The 17,810-nt window shown below is 65.4% G+C and overlaps 1 protein-coding gene across 13 annotated transcripts in view; it reads left to right on the forward strand.

Moving 5' to 3' along the window:
• Positions 1 to 17,810, forward strand: part of VAV2 (vav guanine nucleotide exchange factor 2) — a 145,075-nt gene that overhangs the window by 122,143 nt on the left and 5,122 nt on the right. For 6 of the 13 annotated variants that reach the window (XM_082696231.1, XM_082696233.1, XM_082696224.1 and 3 more), the window contains 14 exons: positions 472 to 604; positions 2,607 to 2,716; positions 3,624 to 3,725; positions 4,130 to 4,218; positions 6,606 to 6,622; positions 7,436 to 7,457; positions 8,402 to 8,529; positions 9,582 to 9,737; positions 10,838 to 10,890; positions 12,074 to 12,190; positions 13,374 to 13,461; positions 14,443 to 14,566; positions 15,407 to 15,493; positions 16,372 to 16,526. In XM_082696231.1, coding sequence (XP_082552357.1) covers positions 472 to 604; positions 2,607 to 2,716; positions 3,624 to 3,725; positions 4,130 to 4,218; positions 6,606 to 6,622; positions 7,436 to 7,457; positions 8,402 to 8,529; positions 9,582 to 9,737; positions 10,838 to 10,890; positions 12,074 to 12,190; positions 13,374 to 13,461; positions 14,443 to 14,566; positions 15,407 to 15,493; positions 16,372 to 16,526 — 1,381 coding nt within the window. Of the gene's footprint in view, positions 1 to 471; positions 605 to 2,606; positions 2,717 to 3,623; positions 3,726 to 4,129; positions 4,219 to 5,290; positions 5,543 to 5,635; positions 5,669 to 6,605; positions 6,623 to 7,435; positions 7,458 to 8,401; positions 8,530 to 9,581; positions 9,738 to 10,837; positions 10,891 to 12,073; positions 12,191 to 13,373; positions 13,462 to 14,442; positions 14,567 to 15,406; positions 15,494 to 16,371; positions 16,527 to 17,810 lie in introns of those variants that run through there. The other 7 variants (XM_082696222.1, XM_082696226.1, XM_082696223.1 and 4 more) reach the window with 5 other exon arrangements.

Raw genomic sequence — 17,810 nt, forward strand, 5'->3', positions numbered from 1 at the left:
TCCTCGACACCATCCCCACCACGTCCGCCAGCGGCTGCCTTGTCCGTGGCCCTGGGCTGGGCTAGAGGGCAGCCAGAGCCCTGGCCTGTGAGCTCCCAGGCTCCCCCGGGGCGGCCAGAGGCAGAGCGGCCGCGTGCCTGCGAGGGACTGCCCAGGCAGGTGACGGCGAAGGCTCCGCAGGAGCCAGCGTGGCCCCGCTTGTCCAGAGCCCTTCACATGCACCTGCTCTGCGCAAGGCCTGGGGCTGTGGCAGGGGCCACGGGAAGTAGGGGGCCTGTCCCTTTGGGGCTCCCATGCACTGGGGGGATGGAGCATGGAGGCTTGAGGAGCCCATATGAACCTTGAGCCATGGGGGTGGGAAGCCAAGGGGGGCTTCCTGGAGGAGGCGTAGGGAGCGGCTGAGACCTGCTGGGGGCTCAGAGGAGGCCGCTGAGCCAGGCTGACGGCCGCCTGGCCACCCCGCTGGGCCAGGTACTTGTTCCTGTTCGACAAGGTGGTCATCGTCTGCAAGAGGAGAGGCTACAGCTACGAGCTGAAGGAGGTCATCGAACTGCTCTTCCACAAGATGACGGACGACCCCACCAACAACAAGGACGTCAAGAAGGTGGGCCCTGGGGCGGCTGCGGGGGAGGGGGAGCTGTCGCGGGGCGGCTGCGGGGGCCGGCGGGGCCTGCGGGGCCGAGGGAGCTGTCGCGGGGCGGCTGCGAGAGCAGGGGCAGCCGGAGTGGAGGTCAGCACTGACCCCGACTTGGCTCTGCGCAGTGAAGGGGCCGCCTTCCTTCTGTCACCCTCTCGTCACTGTGCCTTCTGTTGACAGCACCCGGCTCTGTGCCGCCCCCCGCCCTGTGTCTTTGACTCTGGCCTGGGGTGGGCATCATGGGATGGGGGAGGGGCTGCAGGGTGGCTCCGGAGAGCCAGGGTTTACACTGGGGCCGTCTGACGCAGCCCACATTGGCCCCTGCCGGAAGCAGCCTTCTTTGGGTGGGGGCTTGGGCAGGGCTGACTGTGGGGTGTTCCGCTCCATGTCCAGCCTGGTGGGGGGGGTTGTCCAAGGCTGTTGGGGGCGGGGCCATGGCTGCTAGGAATGGGCGGGCAGTGGCTCTTGGGGTGGGGGCGGGGCTGCGACTGCTGGGGGCGGGATCGGGGTCGGGGGGGGCGGGGCAGGGGCGACAGGCAGGTGCTGCAGAGTGCCGCCCTGACTCTGGGAGGTGGGACCAGGGATGCTGGGTGCGGCTGCCTCCCCCTCTGGTTTAGTCTTGCTTCAGCAGAGGCCACTGTGCCCCAGGGCTTGAGCACCTGCTGTGCACATCCCTTGCTAGAGCTGGGGGCCAGGAGCCAGTGTGCTAAAAATCCCAGACTCTGGACCTCAGAGCTCGCAACACAGAATGCAGGTTCCACCTGGAAGGGCTGTCGGGGGCGACCCACTCAACCCCACCCTCCTGATGGACAGTTCAGACATTCGGACGTCCGAAACCCCTCCTGAGGCTTGGGGCCACAGGCACAGTCCCTCCTGGGTCTCAGCCCCGGGCCCCTCTCCTCGGGGAGGCGGAGCCTTTGCCCCTGGCGGCGGCTGCTCCTGGGCTGTGGCCCCTGACGCTGGGCCAGGCTGAGACTTAATGACGTGTCTCCCCTTTTCCTCTCTCTCCTCATGCCTCCTAGTCTCACGGGAAAATGGTAAGCGCCTGGGTCCTCCTCCTCGGCCTTCACCCCCTCAGGGCCCCGCCAGCCCTTCCTTTCCTAGCCTGAACGGCCGTGGGGACCCCGGCTGGGCCCGCGCAGGGCCAGGCTCCTGGCGTTCTCCTTCCTTCGTCCTGTGCCCTGTGCCCTCATCAGGACGTGGCTGTGCATTCCTGCCATCGCAGGGGGTAGACAGGAGGGCCACCTCCCCTGCCCTCCCCCCTCTCCCCTCCCCTCCCCTCCCTCCTTCTGTTCTCCTTCCATCTTCTCCAACACCAGCGGCTCAGACTTTCCAGGCTCTTCTTCCCAGGCCCCTTCGAACACCTCTGGAGGCGGCCGGGCCTGGCGGGCGGTCCAGGGAGCCGCGGGCGGTCCAGGGAGCCACGGCCAGCTCCGGCGCAGGCGCTCCCCACCCTGGTTTCGGGGTCGTTTCCCTTCAGAGCAGGGAGTGTCTCAGGCTCCCAGTTGGGAACTGAAAGCGGGTGCACCGAGGTGGCGGAAGGGCCCGCGCGGCTCTGAGCACAGGCTCCCTGGGGACCCGCAGACCGGCCTGCTGAGCCCACAGAGTTCAGCGGAGGGCACAGCTTGGAGCGGGTGGGAGCGGCATCCGCGACATCTCGTTAGAGGGTGTGTGCACACGTGTGTACACGCACACGCTCACATATGGGCAGGTGCGGGCACGAGTGCCCGGTACACATGTGTGCACGCCTGGGTGTGCACAAGTGCCTGGTACACACACATGCACACACGCGTGCACTCACAGGCAAGAGTACCTGGTACACGCACTAAACACCTGCATGTGCGTGCATAGGCACGAGTGTCCCGTACACGCGTGTGCACATCAGGGTGGGCCGAGGGCCCGGTACACAGGTGCGCGTGCGTCCGCATGCCCCCGCAGGCCAGCTGCGAGCCTGCCCCTTCTCCCGCAGTGGTCCTACGGCTTCTACCTCATTCACCTGCAAGGAAAGCAGGGCTTCCAGTTCTTCTGCAAGACGGAGGACATGAAGCGGAAGTGGATGGAGCAGTTCGAGATGGCCATGTGAGTGCGCGCGCGACGGGGCCGTCCTGGCACCCTGCAGGCCGGGCCGGTTTCAGACGCCCGGGACCGAGACGGGTCGTGTCACCCCGAGACCCGGGCTCACCTCCGTAGCACCTTCGCTGCTTTTCAATCTGCCCGGGGCCGGCGCCCCTCCCCTGGGACCCCTGTGGCCCCGAGGCGGAGCCTGGCACGGCCAGCCAGCTAGGAAGTGAGGGGCAGGGGCGGCTGCGGCACCGGTGGACGCCGGGTGACCCACGTCCCCCACGCCTTATGGGCGGCAGGATGGTCACCGTTTTGTGAAGGCACAGGGCTCTTCCCACGAAATCTAAAGGAGCCCCCGTACATCCAACAGAGAAGGGATCGTTGGGGTCCCCAGACACACCGGCTGCTGAGGCCAGAGGGGGTCCTGGGGTCAGGCAGGCCGGGGTCCCCGTGCAGGAGCGCCCCCCTCCCTGGGAAGCACCCTCGGGTTCTGCGTCTCCGTCTGGCCTGTCTTTGTCACCTTCCGTGCATCCAGCTCTCGCGCCGTCTGGCCGCGGGCGTGTTCGGAGGGGAGGAACACCGGGCAGCTGCGCATGTCCCCTAAAGCCTCCCGGCTCACCCTGAGCTAAGCCTGTTCAGATTTTACATCTCAGGCTTGCGCACGGTGAGCTCCCTAAGGGCACGTGGCTGAGTAGCGACCCGTCTGCCAGAAACCCTCACCGTCCTCCCCGAAGGAGCACGTGCCCGCGCGGCACGCCCGCGAGCCCCCACCCAGACTCTCGTTCTGCCCGGGCTGTCGGGGCAGGTCCAGCCTGAGGCCTGGCCTCCTGACGTCTGGCCCGGCCTGCCCCTGAGCCTGGCTGGCCCCCAGGTCCGCCCCAGCTCCATGTCGCTCAGGGCGTCCGGGCCTCTTTGCTCCGGTCAGGTCCAACATCAAGCCAGACAAAGCCAATGCCAACCACCACAGCTTCCAGATGTACACGTTTGACAAGACCACCAACTGCAAAGCCTGTAGAATGTTCCTCAGGTGAGGCGGCCCTCTGGCCCGGCCCCTACCTGCCCGCCCTCAGGGAGCCTGGTGCTGTGTCTGCCCTGTGTCCCCCTGGCCCTGCCCCTCCGCCCCACAGGCCAGCCCTGTGCTGGGCCCAGAGGGGCTGGGGAGGGTCCCTTCAGTGTCTGACCATCCGGGCCCTTGGGTGTTTGGATCCAGCTCGGAAAGGAGGGGCTGTCCCCGCGGTGCCCCCGTCCTGCTGCGCACAGCAGCCTGGCAAGGCCAGCAGAGGTCCCGGAGGGGGGCCGGCACCGGGCCCCCAGGAGGGCGAGGGTCTCGGGACCAGGGCTTCGAGGGTCGGGCGATCCGTGGGGCTGCTGGTCTTTGGGCCATGCCCTTGGCTCAGAGTCGTGCTCCTGTCTTCCCCCCACCCCCCATAGGGGCACCTTTTACCAGGGCTACCTGTGCACCAGGTGTGGGGTCGGGGCACACAAGGAGTGTCTGGAAGTGACGCCCCCCTGTAAGATCAGTGAGTATTTCCCCTGCCGGCCTCCCGCACGCGAGCCCCGGGCTGACCCGCCCCGAGCTGTGGGTCCCCTGGTTCACAGCTGCCCCTGTGCTTTGCTCCTGGCCTGGCTTTCTTCGCGCATTCTCCTGTCCCACCACCGACACCCCACGGGGCAGGGGCCCGATGAGAAAGACCAGGGCCCAGAGAGGGGAGGACACCTGCCCCAGCTCACCCAGCACCAGGGGGTCCCGCCGTGGGCGTTCCGTGCCGCAGCGCTCCCTCCTCACCGGGGGCTCCCGCGCTTCTCCCTGCCTCTTGCACCCGGCCCCGTTCCGGTTTTAAACGTGTAGAGCCTCCACCCCAGACGGGCACGGAACGGGCATGGCAGTTGCGTGGTTTCTGATCACAGAGCCATGCCGGTCGTGACTGTCCCTTACCCCTGGTTCTCCTGCACCCAGATGGGTCTGGCCTTGCTGAGCCACGGCTACGGCCACGTCAATGTGCCCACGTGGGCATGCACACACGCACACACGCACCTACAGGGCTCCTGTGCTGTTCGTGCCCGCGTGTCAGGGGAAAGCTGAGGCTCGGGGAGGGGAGGCGACCTGAGCCTGCCCGACTGACATCCAGGCTGCCCGGGCTCCTCTGGGGGGCAGGCCTCTGGGGGAGCGCCCGGCCTGCAACAGCTGGACGGGCAGCCAGAAAGCCCGAGACGGTTCTGAAGGTTTCGAAGCCGCCCCAGGCAGGGCTGGCTGGATCGGGTGGGGACACTGCGGTGGGAGCCTGGGAGCCGGGGTACCTGCCGAGGGTCAGCTCTGCCCCCCACAGTTCACGTGGGCACCCCCGATCCTCCCACAGGCCCCTGTGTCCATGCTCGGGGGAGCTGCCCTCGGAGACAGGGTCAGCTGCCTGCAGGCGGATGGACGAGAGTCCGGCCCGCTCGGCCCCACATACCGCCCGCAGAAGAGACGATTCTGTCCCTTCTTCATTTACCGTGACCCCTGGCCCGGCGCCCCGACTGGGAGGGGGGTCCGACAGGTCAGGCAAACCCCCTCCTGCGGCCGCTGGCCTGACGCAGCCCCCTCTGCGCCAGGGACCTCCTCTGGGCTGGAAATCCCGGCCAGAGCCCACGGGCAGGAATGCGGCCTTTCAGCTTTGCCCGCCGATACTGCCCTCTGGTGGCCGCGTTCCCTCACACGGCCGACGGGACTGTTCCTTTTTGGCTTTTTTTCCCTCATCTTAAAGGTAACATAATTACTTACCGAAAATTTGGGGACAAAAAGAGAAGAAATTGAATAAAGGAGAAAATAAACAGCACCCCCAAACTTATCAGAAAATAACCAAATGTGGCGTTGTGACGTATTTCAAGTTTTCTGTTGCGGAATGAACCTTTTGGGTCTTTCGTCTCCGGAGGATCAAAAACACTCATTTCCCACAGAGAGTTGGGGACACATAGAGAAGAGCGAAGGAGCCGATCGTGCACGCACCCCCACCAGCCGGGACCGCCGGTCTCCGGCGCGCCCCTCCCCCACCCAGTCTGTTCTCACGCTCGCGTGTTGTTCGTCGCGCCTACACTTACGGGCAATTTGGTATCTTTTTTAAGCTGAAGTTTTCTTGGGCATCCTCTCATGTCATTAAAAGACCGCGGTGGGCACCTGGTTTTGTTCTAGAAAGTTCCGTGCTCGTCCTGCACTCTCCCCGTCCGTGCTGGGCTCGGGCTCCGGGCCGTGCCTGTGACCCACAGCAAGTCGGCTTTAACCGTTGCCGCCAGAGCCGGGCTGTCCCAGAACGGCGCTGCCCCCCAGACAGCCTCTCCCCGGGAACCTTGCTGCCCTCCGTAGCGCTGCCTCTCTCCACCCAGTGCCCCCGGGGCCGTAGGGGCTGTCAGAAACCGTCTGTCGAAAGCCGTCTGCCACCGTGTCGCATGGTGTTAGGGTCACATGAGCCACGCGCGTTAGCCCTTGGGGTCCTTGCTTTGTCCGGAGGTGCAGTGGCGGCCCCGCTGGTTGGATGGCTGGGCCAAGCGGGTGCCTCTTCCTCCCCGGGGGCACCCCAAGGCAGGCAGGAAGAACCTTGGGGACATCTGTGTCCGGGAGCTGGCAGACGGGTGGTGTGTGTCCTGACGCCTTTCGTCACCTGCCTGGGGCAGGTGTCCCTCATCAGGCAGGGCAGGCTGGCCTTTGAGCCCACCTCCCCCCGGGGATTTCTGTCACCTGCCACCATCCGAGCGGAGTGGGCCCAGGCAGAAAGCCCGTCTGCCCGTCTGTGTTCCCCGGGAGCCCCGACAGCCCGCGCCCCGAACGTGCCGGCAGAAAGGAGAGATGCTCCTGGTCGCCGGCCGGGCGCCTGTGGGTGGGGTCCCCCAGCTCGGGGCCTTGGTGGTGACGCCTCACATGCTTCCTTTTCAGGTTCCCCTGCAGACCTGGTGAGTCCTCCGCACGGCTCCCGCCACTCTGACCCCGCACAACCCTGTGTCCCCGAGCCAGAGACACTCTATTGTTCCTGATCTCTCCGGGCCCGCGGCCGCCCTTGCTGGCACGCGGGCCTCTGGTGCTCACCTGGGGCCTTCGGTTTCCTTCACGGCCCTCAGTAGAAGTGGGTCCCCGTGTCACAGGAGGCCCTGACCGCGTCACCTTGGCCCGGCTGCCCACCTGTTCACTTGCCCCGGGCTTGTGGGTACCCAGCTCTGTGACAGCCGTCCACCCACCGGCCCCCACCCTGATGGGGCCGAGAGCCCTCTGAGGGCTGACGTAGGGCAGACGTCCCCACTGGGGGTTCAGTCAAAGTAACCAGCACTTACGGGGTGTTTGCGGAGGCTGGCGTGTGGTACGAACATGCCCTCAGGGAGGAGGGAGGAGCTAGCATTTGCGTGCAGGCAGCAGGACGTGTCCCATGTCCCAGACCAAGGACAAGCCCCAGGCTCAGAGCATGGACACCTCCCAGGGCTGGCGTAGTCAGGGCAGCCTTCTTGGAGGAGGTGGGAGTTCATGGTAATGGATGCATGTCCCAGGACAACGGAGGGGCGCCAGGGTGGAGGGTGGAGGTAAGAATGGGGGAGGGGCTGTCCCAGAGTGAGGCCGTGTCACAGCTGCCCGTGGGAGTCTGCGATGGGTCCCTCTCCTCCCCCTGTTCCTGCCACGACCTTTCTTTCTCGGGGGGTGGGGGCAGGCGGCGGACAGGGGGTGTCAGCACTGGGGCAGCCCTCCCTGATCACTGTGGTCTGTCCTTACCCTCACAGGACGCCTCCGGAGCAGGACCTGGTGAGTCTGTGGGACTCGGCCCCTCTCAGCTGCCGTCCAGGTCCACGGTCACTCGGGTTCGGGCCTGGGCCACTGTGACCTCCCAGCCTCAGCCGGCCTTCTGGGCTCCAGGCTCCCAGGGAGCGTGCTCTCTCTGCGGCCACGTCCCCGGGGGCCGTCGCGCTGTCTGACGACTGCCCAGCATGGGGAGGGTCCGGGTCCTTCTGGGGGGGCTTCAGTCAGACCCCCCCGCAGGTCCTTCTGTGAGGGGGGCTTCAGGGCTTCAGTCAGACCCCCCCCCCCGCAGGGTGGGCCGCACAGAGGCCGCTGCTGTCCCTTTGCTCGTCTCCCCACATCCTCGTGCCCCTGCTTTGCACCATGTGCCTGGAGCGTGGCTTCTGGCTGTCGAGGGTGTAAGGCATCACGGACCGAGCCGCAGCCTAAGCCGGGCCCCATGGCCCGAACATCAGGAAGCAAAACCAGAGCCACAGAGCCACGCTGTGGCCGGGGGACGCCCGTGTCGAGACCGGCCTGCAGCCGGGCATGGTCAGAGCGGGACTCGGGCCAGGAGCGCCCAGCCAGGACCCCCATTTCAGCTCCGGAGCCACCCCAGCCAGCTGTGGGTGGCCTTAGCCAGCCCCTGGGCCTCGCTCGCTCTGGCCCCCTGTCTCTGCCTTCAGGGGCACCCCATGTCTTGCTCTACACACCGACTCAGTGGCAGATTGGGACGGGGGCTAGGGAAGCACGGCAAGTGCCACCTGAAGTAAGTGGCCGCCGCCGTAACAGGCCCCGAATCCTTTAGTCCCACGGTTTCCTTGTGACAGTTACCAAGGGGACCTGGAGTCTCACGGGAAGAACGTAGGGTCCCTCACCCAGGAGCCCTCCGGGGCTGAGGTCAGTAGCGGGCGGGCTGCCGCCAGCACTGAGTCACCGAACGCAGGCCCCATGCCACCCTGTGCCCGCAGGTCCCAAGATGGTGGCCGTGCAGAATTACCACGGCAACCCAGCTCCCCCGGGGAAGCCGGTGCTGACCTTCCAGACGGGCGACGTGATCGAGCTGCTGAGAGGCGACCCTGAGTCTCAGTGGTGGGAGGTGGGTCCCGGGGCCCCAGGGCAGGGCTGGGGAGGAGGCCATGCGCGGGGGAGGGAGGCAGGCTGTCGGCAAGACCTGCGTTCCCTCCCGGGCAGGAGTCCGGGGGTCCCCAGCCCTGTGTTCCTCGGGGTGTCTGCTTTCACGGGGGCGGAGCGCAGCATCCCCTGCCGTGGGTCTCCTGCGGCGACGGGGCGGTCAGGCCTCATGCCGGCCCCGGGGTGGGGCGGGGGGAGACCCTGGGACCGAGACCCACCGCCTTCCCCCCAGGAGGTGCCGTGTGGGGGAGCCAAGACAGCCGTGGACACAGGTCGTGTCTGGGTTGGTGACCGCTCGGAGCCACGACCCTGTTCTGTGAACAGGCCCTCAGAGGCAGAGCCCTCCTGCGCCACCTCCCCGGCCCCCGAGACCCACGGGGGTCCGCGTGGTGCCACGGGAGCTCGGGGCGCTCGGCCCAGCCTGGTTGACCCGGGGGACGGAGACCTGCTTAGAGCAAATATTTGTTGGTGTTGCCGTGGCCGTGACTGCGGTCACTTGCTTCGTGACAGTCCTTTGTCACTACCCGCTTCCTGATGAGTTTGTTGAGGGAGGAGGGTCTGCGGTCCTAAGTGTCCTACGCTGACCCCCGTGGCCTGGCACCCGGCTCACACGTCCCCAGAGCCTTTGGTCCTGGGTGGCCTTGCAGAGAGGTTTTGCCGGCGTGCACGGGGGAGGCCGAAGCGGAGCTGCTGGGAGGACTTGGGGAGGGGTGGGGGGAGCAGAGGCCGAGCCCCGCCCCTGCAGACCCTCCCCGGCCTCTACCCGCCCCCCGCCCCCGTGGGCGCACCCCTCCCGTTCGAGAAGCTGTCCCTGCGAGGCCTGGAGGGCAGCGGGGGCAGGGCTCTAGCCCCAGCTCCGAGCATCTCTCAACGACTTCTCTGGGCCTCAGTGTTCTCCTCTGTGAAGTGGGGACGCCCCCAGCCTTCCGGCCCGGCGGTCAGGAGGGCAGCTGAGGCCGCAGCAGGGGTGCTGCCGGCACGTGCGCGTCTTAGGACCTGCCCTCACCCCGTCCTTAGAGTGAGCTGAGCCGCACGGCTGTGCCCGCCCCACGCGCTCCCGCTGGCCTGGCCTGGCCCCCATCGGCTGTCTCCTTCCAGGGTCGGCTGGTGCAAACCAGGAAGTCGGGCTACTTTCCTAGCTCATCCGTGAAGCCCTGCCCCGTGGACGGAAGGGTGAGCACTTCCCCACAGAAGCTTCTGCAGCACGTGGCCGGGAGGCCGAGGGGTCCCGGGGCTATCTGGGCTTGTTCAGCACATGCTTGCCAGGTGGCCGTCGTGAGCTGGCCCCAGAGCTGGGGACGGGGGGGCTGAGGGGCAGGGGCTGCCGTCGGCCTGAAGGGCTCAGCTAGTTGGGTGCTGCATTGTTCATGGCTTTAGAAACACAAAATTGGGCATTTCTGCAGCAGTTGTAATGGTCAGAAGACCAAAAATGTTGCCTTTCTTCAAATTTTAGGGACTCAGTCTTTGGGCCTTACAGAAAGGGGAAACTTACAGGGGAGAGCGCCCCCAGACATTAGGATTCAGAGCTAGGCTTCAGCATGTTTGGAAAAAAGGCCTTTCGTCTGAGTAGTGTGGAGCGAATCTTCCTGTTACAAAAGGCGTCAAGCCGTCAGTCGCGAATCACGGAATCACCCCACCGCTCTCTAAAAAGGGCATTTAAAAGTGCCAGAGGGAAATGTCTCCAGAGGGAGCAGGAGGGGGTCGGGGACATCACGGGAGCCCTGGGACACCCTCTAGGCCCCGCCAGCCTCTGGCCCTGTCTGCCCGTGTCAAGGGGACCGGACCACAGAGCAGGTGGTCCCTGCCGTGAGCCTCAGTTTCCCCACATGGTGCATGGGGTGGGAGGGGCCAGGCAGTCTATGAGGCCTTGCCTGGCCTGTGGCACAGTGAGGGAAGGCCAGGGTTGGGGGCTCTGGCTTATGAGGGCACGGTGTGGGGTCTCAAGGCTGCTGGACCAGCGTGTGGCCTGCCCCCTGAGGACAGGCCGCTGCCCACAAGAGGACACCGGCCCCTGGGGCCGTGAACCCGTCTGTGGCACAGAACTGTCGCTATAGTTCATGCTCCCGTCTCTGCAGGGACCCGCGCCCTAGCCTTTGGTCACTACAGAGTCCAACAAACCCCCGGGATCGCCAGGGCTCTGGGGCTAAGTCCACAGACACCACGGCAGCCCGTGCTGGGCCCGAGGGTCAGGTCCTCGATCGTGACGTGCCCGCCCCGGCCCGACTCGGGGCAGCCCCCCCGGGGGACGTTAACCTGAACGTTGTCTCCCGCAGCCGCCCGTCAGCCGGCCGCCATCCCGCGACATCGACTATAGCGCCTACCCCTGGTGAGTGGGGGGTCACGGTGGTCCCGTGAGCCTGCGAGCAGGCCGAGGGGGCTGCCCCACGCTTGTGTCCCGGGAGGGCTGAGCCTTGGCTGGCCCTATGACCGGGGCCCTCAGGAGGCAGGTTTTCCCCATCGTGGAAACAGGTCATCGGGTTATCGTGGGAGAGTGAAGCCCCCCCATTATTTTGTACGTGAGCTTCATCATAGAAAATATAGGAACGTGCGGCCAAGCGTGAAATCGCGCACGTCTGCGTGGGGCAGTTCGAAGGGAACCCGAGCGCTTGGTTAACGAGAGCCTGACGGGCGGCGTTCTGGGGGTGAGGCACAGAACAGGTCAGCTCGGGGGGCCGGTTTTTAACGGCTCGGCCTGCCTGTCCCCCACGGTCTTGGACAAGGGACCGGCCTAGGTGGTCATGACTGCCTGTGCTCCGTGCCCTGCATGGCCACGGAGCCACGGGCAGCTCAGGTGTGGTTAACCCTTCCCCGGGGGTGTCTGGCCTCAGGGTTTCCATCTGGGGGCTCACCCCATGCCCAGGGGTGTGACAGCCGCACCTCGGGGTCCCGGCCTCCTCCACCCCTGCGCCTGGCCGCCCCCTCCAAGCCCAACATGCCGCAGTCCATCCCCCTGGTGCCGTGCACCCCGCACTCCCGTCTGGGGTCGAGGGACAGGACTGGCCTGTGACGCGCATGGGAGAGAGTGACAGACAAGTTCGCCTCCCGGTGCGGGTTCCAGCCCAGCTGCGTGTTGTGCTCCGAGTCCCCAGTCAGCCCGGCTGTGGCGCCCGTGGAGGGGTTTGGGAGGGGGCGGTGGTGTTCGCCTGACTGTGTCTGGGCTGGGCTGCCCGTCAGTGAGGCGGCAGTCTGTCAGTCTGTCCGACCCGGTAACAGAGAAGAGCGCGGACTCCCGCATGTAGCAGCGGAAGTCAGAGCCCCACACCCGTGTGTGTCGTTAGGACCGGCTTTTCCAGATTCGCTCGCAGATCGGCTTCTGTAGAAAACCCCCCAGGGCCAGGCTGAGGCCGGGGACCTCATTCCTCCCCAGGATGGTGTCACACTGTGCGCCCCCCCTTCAGGGGCTCAGCTTCCTCCTCCCCCATGGCTCCCGGTGCAGGTCAGCGTGTCGCAGAGGCCTGGGTGTCTTCCAGGAGGCGCCCCGTTAACACCCGGCCTCGTCCCCCTGCTAGGTTTGCGGGCAGCATGGAGAGGCAGCAGACGGACAACCTGCTCAAGTCGCACGCCAGCGGGACCTACCTGATCAGGGAGCGGCCGGCCGAGGCGGAGCGCTTCGCCATCAGCATCAAGTACGTGGTGGCCCGGGGGGGCAGGGAGACCCCTTCCCCGGGGCCACTCTGGACCACGAGCCCATGCCCCCATGGGCTTGGGGTGGCCGTGGACTTCGTTGCCTGAAGCAGGACACTTTGGAGATGAAAGCGTGCCAGTGGGTCTGCACAGGGTCGCAGGCCCGGGACACGTGTGACCACCCTGCCCGAAGCCTCGGTGGGCCTGGTGCCGCGGCTTTCTAGGTTGCAGAGCCCAGCCAAGTGCAGTGCCAGAGTGGGGCAGGGATTTCCTGAGAGCTTAGTGACATGGCAGCGGAGTGCGGGCTGTGGGGCCGGTCTGTGGTGCGGGCAGCAGGCTGGCACCTAGCCACGAAGTGGCAGAGACATCCCTCACCTGATAGGAGTTCATGCGGCACCTGCTGGGAGCCTGGCCTACAGGGCTGCCTTGTGGGGCGGAGAGCCGTCCAGGAGCTGGGGGTGGGGTGAGCACCCCCCGCCCCCGCTGACTTTAAGTCCCGGAGAAACTGGGTGGTCAGCCCTAACCCCCGCCCAGGAGGGGCCACTGGCCAGCCGGCGTGGGAATATTTGCCGGTTGTTGGTTCCATTAGTGGATTTCCAGTTGTTAAAACAGCCTTGCGGAGTGGCCCGTTGGGTGCGGTGTAGACTCCTTCTTTTTTTTTTTTTAAGTCATTGTGGTAGATTTTTTTTTTTAAGATTTTATTTATTTATTTGACAGAGATCACAAGTAGGCAGAGAGGCAGGCAGAGAGAGAGAGGGAGAAGCAGGCTCCCTGCTGAGCAGAGAGCCCGATGCGGGGCTCGATCCCAGGACCCTGAGATCATGACCTGAGCCGAAGGCAGAGGCTCAACCCACGGAGCCCCCCAGGCGCCCCTAGACTCCTTCTTCATACTGGGTTTATGTCGGCGTGCACAGGCAGAGAGTCAGTTCACCGGGGCTTACTGAGGATGTCCGCGTCTAGAGTCAGTGGGTGCTGGGGTGTTTCCTTCCCTGGCAAGGTCTGTCTGGCTTTGGTAGCCGCGGCGAGGGCTAGCGTGGCATTAGGGCAGGAGGGGCATGAGGAGGCTTTTCTGAAGGTCACATTTGGACGGAGGACGCCAGCCCAGGAAGTGAGGATGGCGGGGGCAGCCCTGGCGGGCGGGGGCTTGGCCCGAGCGGTGACTCGGCGGCCCGGACCCTTTACCAGGTTCCACGACGAGGTGAAGCACATCAAGGTGGTGGAGAAGGACAGCTGGGTCCACATCACGGAAGCGAAGAAGTTTGAAAACCTCTTGGTATGTGGTCCTGTGGCTCCCATGGCCTGGTCCTCGGGGTAAGGGGAGGGCCCGGGTCCCTCCACACCAGAGCAAGGAGGAGCGGCTTCCTGCACCGCGCTCCCAGCAGGCCGCCCTCACGGAGCACCAGGGCCCGAGGGGCTTCTGCGTCGCTGGGGAAGACCAGGGAAGTGCATCTGGAGGCTCCTTGGGACAGTTTCGGGCCTCGGGACGGTCCCCGCGTCGGGACTCCTGGCTTCCCTGGGGTGCACAGTGAGGGGAGGGCCCAGCCTGCTCCCCCACCGCCCCCTTCTCCAGCCAGAAGGCAGGCACAGGCCACCTTAACGTGATTTTAAAGCGAGACCTATTGTGCGTTTTCTAAATTGCGAGCATCCCGTGGACCGAGAGGATCCGACTCGAGCCCCTGAGCCCTTAGCTGGCCCGCTGTGGCCGCAGAAAAGCACAAAGTAACACGTTTCCACGGTCTCCCACCCCCCAAACCCAGTGTGAACCTTCCAGGGTGAGTCCTCCCGACCTTGAAGAGTAGCTTAGGTATGGTTTTTGCCAGGCTTTCGAACAGAACCGTTGGCCATACTGACCTGTCCGCCTGCTTTTCAAGGCGATAGACTTTGCTGTTGGCACAACCCTCTCCTCCCTGGGCTGGTAGCCACACGGCCTTCGGTCACCTGCACCTGCTGTTCTTTCTGGGAACCCTTCCCTGCTGTCGGACGCGTGGGGTTTCGGGCTTCTCCATCAGAGAGCGGCACCGAGCCTCTGAGTACTGGTCCTGGCCATCACCCCTGACTTTCCTTGAGCGGCAGCTGGAGAGAAACGCCGGCTCGGTGGTCTTTGAGATACGGGCCACCCACCCTGGCTGGGTGCTGGGCAGAGAGGACGAGTACCAAGTGAAACTGAGGCAGGAGAGGGAAGCCAGGACTTCCCGGAGGACTGGGAGGACTTCTGGAGGCGGTGACAGCAGCAGTGAGCACGTGTGTCCCGCAGGAGCTGGTGGAGTACTATCAGTGCCACTCGCTGAAGGAGAGCTTCAAGCAGCTGGACACCACGCTCAAGTACCCCTATAAGTCCAAGGAGCGCACGGCCTCCAGGGCCTCCAGCCGGTCCCCAGGTAATGCCCGCACTCCTGGCACGCCAGCGTTCACCCGGATGCGACCGGTTCGCCCTTTTCCCACGGCCCTGGCTTTCACTACATCCCTGAGCTTGAGGAACGCTTTCTGGGGGACTGACGCCAGGAGCCCCTGCCCAGTCCCCACCCTGGGAGCAGTGGCTCAGGCCCCCCAGCCCATCACAGGGACTCTCCTGAGCCGGGGTGTCCCGGTTGGTCCACAGGACGGGTGGGGAATGTGGGCTCTTGGCGGCCGCTCCGGGCTCGGGGGCTTGGCACCGTGCGCAGAGTCAACACAGGCAGAGAGCGGGGCAGGTCCCGTCTGTCCTTCGGTCCCTCCCTGTGCACCCCAGCCCCCCGAGGCCCTCACCTTGAGGGAGCCGGAGCTGGTCCGCGGGCCAGGCTCACCTCCCAGGACAGGAGCACACCTCGCTCCAGACCCACCTGGAGCTAGAGGCAGGGCGAGCCTAGAGTGTCGGAAGTCCAGCCCATGACTGTCCGCCGCACCAGCCCCCGGCCCCAGCGGTGGGGCAGAGCAGGGCAGGAGAGGAACCGTGACCTCCAGCAAGCACGGGTGTGCGCTGGGCCGGCTCCTTGGAGGAGTAGTTTCTGAGACCCTGGAGGCCGCCCACCCGCCCGGAGGAGGTCCAGATGCTCCAGGGAACCGGCCCAGAGAGGCGGAGGGAGGGGCTGCTCCCAGGCTGTCAGGCCGCCCCGCCCCAGGGCCCCGCCCCCGCCTGCTTGCGCCCCGCCCCCGCCTGCTCACGCCCCGCCCCGCGCCCCGCCCCCGCCCGCTCGCACCCGGGCGCACCGGCTCTCACGGCCTTTCTCGCCTCTTTGCAGCTTCCTGCGCCTCCTACAACTTTTCTTTTCTCAGTCCTCAGGGCCTCAGCTTTGCTTCTCAGGGCTCCTCCGCTCCTTTCTGGTCAGGTACCGCTGGTGCTCGGGGCGCGGGGGGCCGGCCCGCCGCCCGCCGGCCCGCAGCCCCCGCCCGCAGCTGCCCGCAGCCGGCCCGGGGCGGGGCCGAGGGGCCAGGGCCAGGGAAGGGAAGGGCTGCCCCGGGGGCAGGGCGGCGGTCACGGTCGGGCTGGGCACGCCCCCCTCACGCCACCCCCTCTCAGGCTCGCGCCCCCCACGGCCACTCCCCAGCTTGGCAGCCGCTGTCCCCCCCACTTGTGAGAGCTCTGCCTCTGGTAGCGGCAAGTAGCTGGCCGGCCACCTTCGGGGTGAAGGCGGGCGCAGATCGGGCGGGCTTCCCTGGGCGGGCCCTGGAGGCAGGGGGACGGGGTCCCAGTCAGCCCTGACTGCTCGGCCTCCGCTGCCCGAGTCACAGACGTCGTCCCCTCCCCTGCTCACAGGACTCCTGGGTCCTCCACTGAGCTGCTCTAGCGAGGTGTCCAGTTTGGCTCGGGGATCTGGAAGTCGGGCCCGGGACCCTGGGGTCTGGCTTCAGGGGCTCCATCAGAGCGCACGCTGGGAGCTGGGCAGTGGTCACTCAGCTGACCGCTGGCCGGGTGACACCCGTGCAGCAGGAGTGCAGGGGGAGGCCCTGCGAGAGTTGTCGTGGTCAGAACACGAGCCTCTGCTCCGATCCCGTGATCGTACTGGGCTGCGACGGCCCCCACTGTGGCCGGCACCTGCCCCGGGTGCCGTCACGGGAGGCTCCAAGAGGCCGTTGCCTGTCGGTCTGGGTGGCACTGGAAAGCAGTCTGTGCCATCAGAACCTTTTTGTGGGCAGAGGGCCAGCCACCAGGGGCCAGGCTTGGCCCCGCCGCCCGCTCTGTGACCCTGCTCATCTCCCCCAACAGTGTTCACACCCCGTGTCATCGGCACGGCCGTGGCCAGGTACAACTTCGCCGCCCGGGACATGCGGGAGCTCTCGCTGCGGGAGGGCGACGTGGTAAAGATCTACAGCCGCATCGGCGGAGACCAGGGCTGGTGGAAAGGCGAGGCCAACGGACGGGTGAGTGGAGCAGAGTGGCCTGGCTCAGCCGGGGCCAGGTTCGGGCAGGCGGGCATCCCCGCGCTCCTGCCCCAGCACCGTGCCCACAGCCTCTGAGCCTCAGACCTGGGCTGTCCCCGTCGGAGCTGGACCCAGACCCATCTGACACTGTATCTGTGCTCAGTCCCGCCCCGGGGTCTTCTGTGGCCACGGCAGGGGGAGTGCGTCACACGCAGTGCTCACGTCACTCGTGCGTACCAAGCCCCCAGAGCCGCCGAGAGACCACGGGATGCGAGCGGGGCCCAGGAGAACTCACTGGCCTCGCTTGCACCCTGGGGAGATGGGAGGGGCACACCGTGTTCCCACCTGCCCTGCTCTTCCTGAGGACTCTCTGTTCCCTGTCCACCCTGTGACCCTGCAACACGCATGGCTCCCTATTGCTGAGCCCTGTCTGGATGCCCTGGCTTTGACCTGGCTCTGTCAGCACTCACCCAGCTGGGCACTGGAGCCCCACGTGGGGCAGAGTTGGGAATGTGCAGCTATCCCTGGGGCCACGCGGCCCACAGGCAGGCACGCTGGGCTGTGGAAGGTCCACCTGCCTTGGCCCCCATCGCCCACCATTCTGTTGCCAGGTGACAGGATCCCGTCTGCCTCCTCCTAGCATGTTGGCTGCCCTCTGGAGGCCTGGGGTCAGATCCGTTTTCCACCCCATAGCCCTTCAGCAGTGTGAGGCCACCGAGTCTTAGGCAGCTGACCTGAAGGGCTGAACCACTGGCTGTCAAAGTGGCCCTTGGTTTCCAGTTTCCCAGGTGACTCAGAACTGCTGGTTTAGAGCCTGCTGGTATAGATAGTCCTGTTGCTTTGACCCTGTTTTGAAGTGTTTCTTTTTGGCTGTGGTAGTTTTTCTTGCTTTAAAGGCTACTATGCTATTAGAACAAGCCGACTTTTGTGGGGGAAGTTAATGCTGTGTGTGGCAGACCTCAGTGTCTCTTGTGTTACTTCCAGCTTTTTTGTATTCTTATGTTTAAAGTAGATGTAAGATAAAATGTTACCTTAAAACAGAATTTGAGAGCTAGTCTGATCTCACGGTCTCTGCCTTTTACTGGGCATGTAGCCCGTTTATACTTAATGTAATTACCGAGCTGCTGAGAGTTAAAGCCGTCATCTTTCTGTTTATTTTCTGTTTGTCACATCCATTTCTTCTTTCTCCTCTTTTCTTGCCTACTTATGAATTAGTCAGTTTTTCATTTTGTTTTGTTTGCTGTTCTACTTCCTGGCCCCTTGGCGGGTCTATGAGTCACACAT

Source organism: Mustela nivalis, assembly GCF_964662115.1.
Source record: "Mustela nivalis genome assembly, chromosome: 13".
Lineage (NCBI taxonomy): Eukaryota > Metazoa > Chordata > Mammalia > Carnivora > Mustelidae > Mustela > Mustela nivalis.